At 35.6% G+C, this 4,846-nt stretch overlaps 1 protein-coding gene across 1 annotated transcript; it reads right to left on the reverse strand.

The window, feature by feature from the left end:
* Positions 1-498: 498 nt before the first annotated feature.
* On the reverse strand, positions 499-3,033 carry LOC122296456 (KH domain-containing protein HEN4-like). Its single transcript, XM_043106197.1, has 2 exons — positions 2,320-3,033; positions 499-864 (listed from the first exon to the last, which is right to left on the reverse strand). The coding sequence occupies exons 1-2, from the start codon at positions 3,016-3,018 to the stop codon at positions 514-516; spliced, it is 1,050 nt and encodes a 349-aa protein (XP_042962131.1). The 5' UTR covers positions 3,019-3,033; the 3' UTR covers positions 499-513.
* Between the last annotated feature and the right edge of the window lie 1,813 nt (positions 3,034-4,846).

Below are 4,846 nucleotides of genomic sequence, written 5' to 3' on the forward strand. Positions count from 1 at the left end.
AAATAACGCAGCGGTAATAAAAAGTCTTTCAACTAAATACTAGAATTTTGTTTAAATACAAATTTGCTTAAAACAAGCGTAATAAAATATTACAAGTTTCAACATTGTTTCAAATCCAAATTACATAATATAAAAGCAAGTAAAATAGTTTTTAAAAGTAAAACAACTACAAATCAATAATCTGGCGGACCTGCCTTCTCAGGCTCAGCCTCCTCCTCCTCAAACTCTGCATCAAAATCTACGATATTAAAGATGGTGCCTCAGGTAAGTAATGATCCAAACACCACAAGATAAAAATATATTAAACTCAACAATATGCATGAACAGGATGCCATATGCATGAGATCTAAAAATAATCTTTCTCAAAAATATTTCATTTCCAACTCATGCCAAAAATCACATTTGGCCAAAAAATAATTCATTTTCTAACTCACACCAAAAGTCACATTTGGCCCAAAAATAATTCATTTTCCAACTCATGCCAAAAGTTACATTTGGCCCAAAATATTTCCATTAAAACTCTTCCTTGCCAATCACACCTCCTACTCTTTCATTATGGCACATTAATCGGAAGGTTAGCATATCCTGTGAAGGCTTAATTCGACCAGAGATGCCACTTTCATGATATTTAGCAAACAGGGGGGGAACAGCAGAATGATAGTCAGAAACATCACGTGGTCCAGAAGCAAAAGATCGGTTAGGTGGTGGATGTACGTCAGGCCTTGGAGGTGGATGGCCAAATGAATGTGCTGGAGGCCCTGAAGAGCTGACAGGGGAAGGGTCATGATCCTTAGGCGGATTCTCCAAAAGCTGCTGAGAAACAGATTGGAGAGCTTTCCTAACTGCATCAGCTTCCCCACTTATCTGCAGTGAGTTTAGAGAATACATGGGACATAAGATCTCATGCATCAATTTCATTCAAACAAGACAAAATTGCCTAGAAATAAACCCCAAATGTGGACTTATTTCCGAAAACCAAGGCAGTATCCATGACTGCTACTGTTAAACTTGGATTTCTAGAAGTCCTCCAAATTCACTAAGCAGTATTTAGAAATTAGACAAAAAAGTAATGAAGATGCAAGGTGCCAATGATGGTTTGCCACTCAGATAAAGGGATGACTGAACAATTAGAACAAATCTACAGAGTTGACAACTACGTCTTAAAGAATGTGATTTTCAGTTTTTATTTCAAGGCTATCCCTCCTTTTGGTTTACCATATAGATCAGGTAAGTACAATCCATGAGATATGTCTCCTTCCCAATTATAAGAAGAGAACTACTATTGACACAGAGATTACACAAAAGTAAAACCACAAACTGAAGTGGCTTTATAGGATCCATCAGATCTACTTAATAATAAGGGTGTGGGTAGTGGAGTGATCTGCTATTCATTATTTTTTTATTACTTTTCACTTACTTTTTACTACTATTCATTGTTATTCAATATTTTATTATTACTTTTTCACTACTATTCAAAGATCATCAGATATCACCTCACTACCCAAACACACCCTAAAAGTAACTTTACAAGCTAACGTACCATATCAAACCACGTCAGTTTGTAGATTTACTATTGTATAATTCCTTTGTGGCTAAGTATTTCCAATATAAGAATATCTGTAATCTGGAAATCATAGCTGTTATTTTTGGTACTGATAAAGCTGGATATGCTTTTCAAGCAGACAAATGCAAATAAAGCTACAAACTCTTCTGATACAGCCAGAAAGCGCCTGCAGGCAGCAAAAAATAACCAAGGATTTAAAAGGACAGATAGTATTACATATTGGATTTATATTACTGCTTAACCTCCCAAAGGCCAGAAGATTTTCTGAAAAAGATTGTCAGCTCTCCACTATTAATTTGAGTTTGTCAAAATTTAGGCAAAACTAGGGCTTCAAGAAGATATATATTACAGTAAATCACCACTGGAGCTTAAAGGCCTAGCATGTCCGTTCTGTCAAATAAACAAAACGACAAAATAAATAAATAAATAAATAAAATTAAAAAACATAAAAAACTATCGAGCACCATAAAAACCTCACCAACTTCAGGTAAAAGCCCAGAGACAGCGTAATAATAAAAAGTTGAATTGACAAATAGCAGAAAACTATCGATCATAAAAACAAATAGCAAAAAACCAATTAAAAGTAGAATTAGCTAAACTTATAAAATGTAGATGAGTATGTGAAATAGCCCTGGTTACCCATTAAAATATACTAAATTTATTTTTAATAAGTAAAATAAAATTTTAGTAGAACGAGTAATTAGGCATAGCCCAAAAAAAATGTACTAAATAACAATAATGTCATCCAAAACTACCTGAACTAATTCATCAGTAACTGATGCACACAGAGGAAGTTTGTCTCTGGGAAGGATCCGTATTTGTGCCCTGCTTTCAGATGACATCTGCTTGATTACACTGCCACCCTTTCCCAAAAGGCAGCCTACTTGACTGGAAAACACGAGTAACCTCAAAACAATTGAAGACTTACTGCTGTCTTGAGTGTCTTCCTCCCCTCCACCTGCCTCTGCTTCTCCTTCTATTATTCTCTCAAAAACAAGTAAAAGGGCCTTTTGCACAGATGAAGTTCCCTTATCAGATTTAGAATCTCCCACAGTATCAGACTCTTTATCTTCATTGTTCTGACTCTGTTCCATTTCATCATTTTTCTCTTTATCCTTGTTTGTCTCTTCACTACCATCCTCCTGGCTCAGGTCGGTAGCCACCTCAGTCTCTTTATCAGAACCTGAGATAAAAACTACCCTCTCGTCACAACCAGGTACAGTATCCTCAACTCTGACCTTTGCCCCAGTTTGTTGTCGAATTTCAGATATGATGGTGCCCCCCTTTCCAATAACGCCACCGGTTTTGAAAGCAGGACATAACAAACGGAAGACAGCACTTCCAAGAGAGGATTTCACGGGTTGATTCTGTACCTTCTGCCACTTTCCTTTTCCATTCGACTCTGAAAGGTTCCGGTCATGTGGTCTTTTAGAAGGTGTCAATGGAACAGACATATCTACTATCACACCTGTTCGCTGCAATTTGTAGCCAATCAATAAATTATAATATAAACCGAAAAACGAATGAAAAGAAAAATAAAAGGATAACCAGCCAAAAAAAATCGAGAAACATTGATTTTCCAAAGCATATAGCGTGAAGTCCATATATTAATCAGCAATATGTTACTTCTAAATGAAAAATATTATTTCACCAGCCATCTGAATAGGAATACACGAAAACTATTTCCTGTTTGAGAAATGCAGGGAAAAAGAGCCAGCAAACCCAAAATGAACCTACAAAGAGTCAAAGATATGTCCAAACACTTAATCTAATAAAATTATCAATATATCTTACAACCTAATTAGTTAATTACTTATATAAATTAAGTTACGACGCTTACTTTCTAACTGTTGCTCACATTTTAAACAGAAACGGATAATAGCTTAGGAAGAAGATGAAATAGAAAGCAATGACACAAACTTGAACGTTAACTATCTCCGTCAGGAGAAGGAGTTGCTTGACAAACATTGTTCATCGTTGGAGAGAGACCATACCTGTTGTACAAGAAGCACGATGAGCGTAGTGAATCTCTGTAGCACTATAAGGACATAGTAAATACGAGCTATAACATAAGGCATATCAAACAAGGAGAAATTAAAGAAATAGATTAGAAATATATACAGAAGCAATAATGGATTTGGCGCTTGATTCCTTTTATTTACATGCATTTTATTGCAATCCGATAAGCCAATTGATTTTAGCCTTTTTAAGTTGGGGTTACCAAAGGAAGAATTTGCTTATACATGAGGAAAGCGTTCCAATGACACGCATCCTCAAGCAATTGCTGCTTCTATATTTGCTTATACAATCCAACAAATCCTTCTATGCATTGAGGAAGGACAAGAATACTTTCTAAGTTTTAAGTTCTCACTATCATATAATATAAAAACTGATGCAATATATCATTTCAACGAACAAGAACTAATGATTATGAATAGTTTAATAATGTCGGCAATGGTCTAGTACTAGTCTATGGTATTTGTTTGTTTCTCATGAAAGATACCATGCATGAGAGGATCGGGTCCCCCATACCCAAACTACCGTGTAAAAAAATTTAGCTATCATGTTGAAAAATTTTGAAAGAAACACTAGAACAACTCCCCTGTAACACTTCTAGTGGCAATAATGCCATGATCAGGTGGTATTCCCATGTGCTTACATGGGGTAAAATCAATATTTTCAAAGAAGAAACATTTGATAAAGTCTCCCGCATCTATAGCTCTGATCTCTTAGGCCGTTGTCACAACAATCCACCACCACTCGAATCATGATGAGCTAGTTGGAAAAAAAATGTGATTTGAGTTTGATGAAGTGAAAGATAATAAATTACTTACAATTTGCTTGACAAAACATGGAATCTTCAATGAATCTTTAAAGATAATAAACACTTGAGTTGCTGATATTGAATTGGTACTTTTTTCTTTACCAAGGAGACCTGATTTTTATAAGAGGCTACCTTCGTATTTCGAACGTGGCAATGAGAGTGATTATGCACTAGACAAAGTTTCATATCCATTTGTAGACACAACAGATTGTAGGCCTGCAACCCGGCCTGCCTAAGGCTGATTTGGGCCCGACCTGGCCCGGGGATCATATGTAACAAAATAACCCAACCCGACCCACTCAATTCGGGTTGGGTTAAAATTGTCTTTTTTTCTTTTTTGGAGTACTGCTTAGTGCTTTACCGAACTGTTTTATCGGGAAACTACTGATTTTAACATTGATATTTGAACTGCTTTGAAATTAATAATCATCCTAAAATTAATAAAAATTAAAAATTAA

The sequence above is a fragment of the Carya illinoinensis genome, chromosome 15 (assembly GCF_018687715.1).
Source record: "Carya illinoinensis cultivar Pawnee chromosome 15, C.illinoinensisPawnee_v1, whole genome shotgun sequence".
NCBI classification, from domain to species: Eukaryota; Viridiplantae; Streptophyta; class Magnoliopsida; order Fagales; family Juglandaceae; genus Carya; species Carya illinoinensis.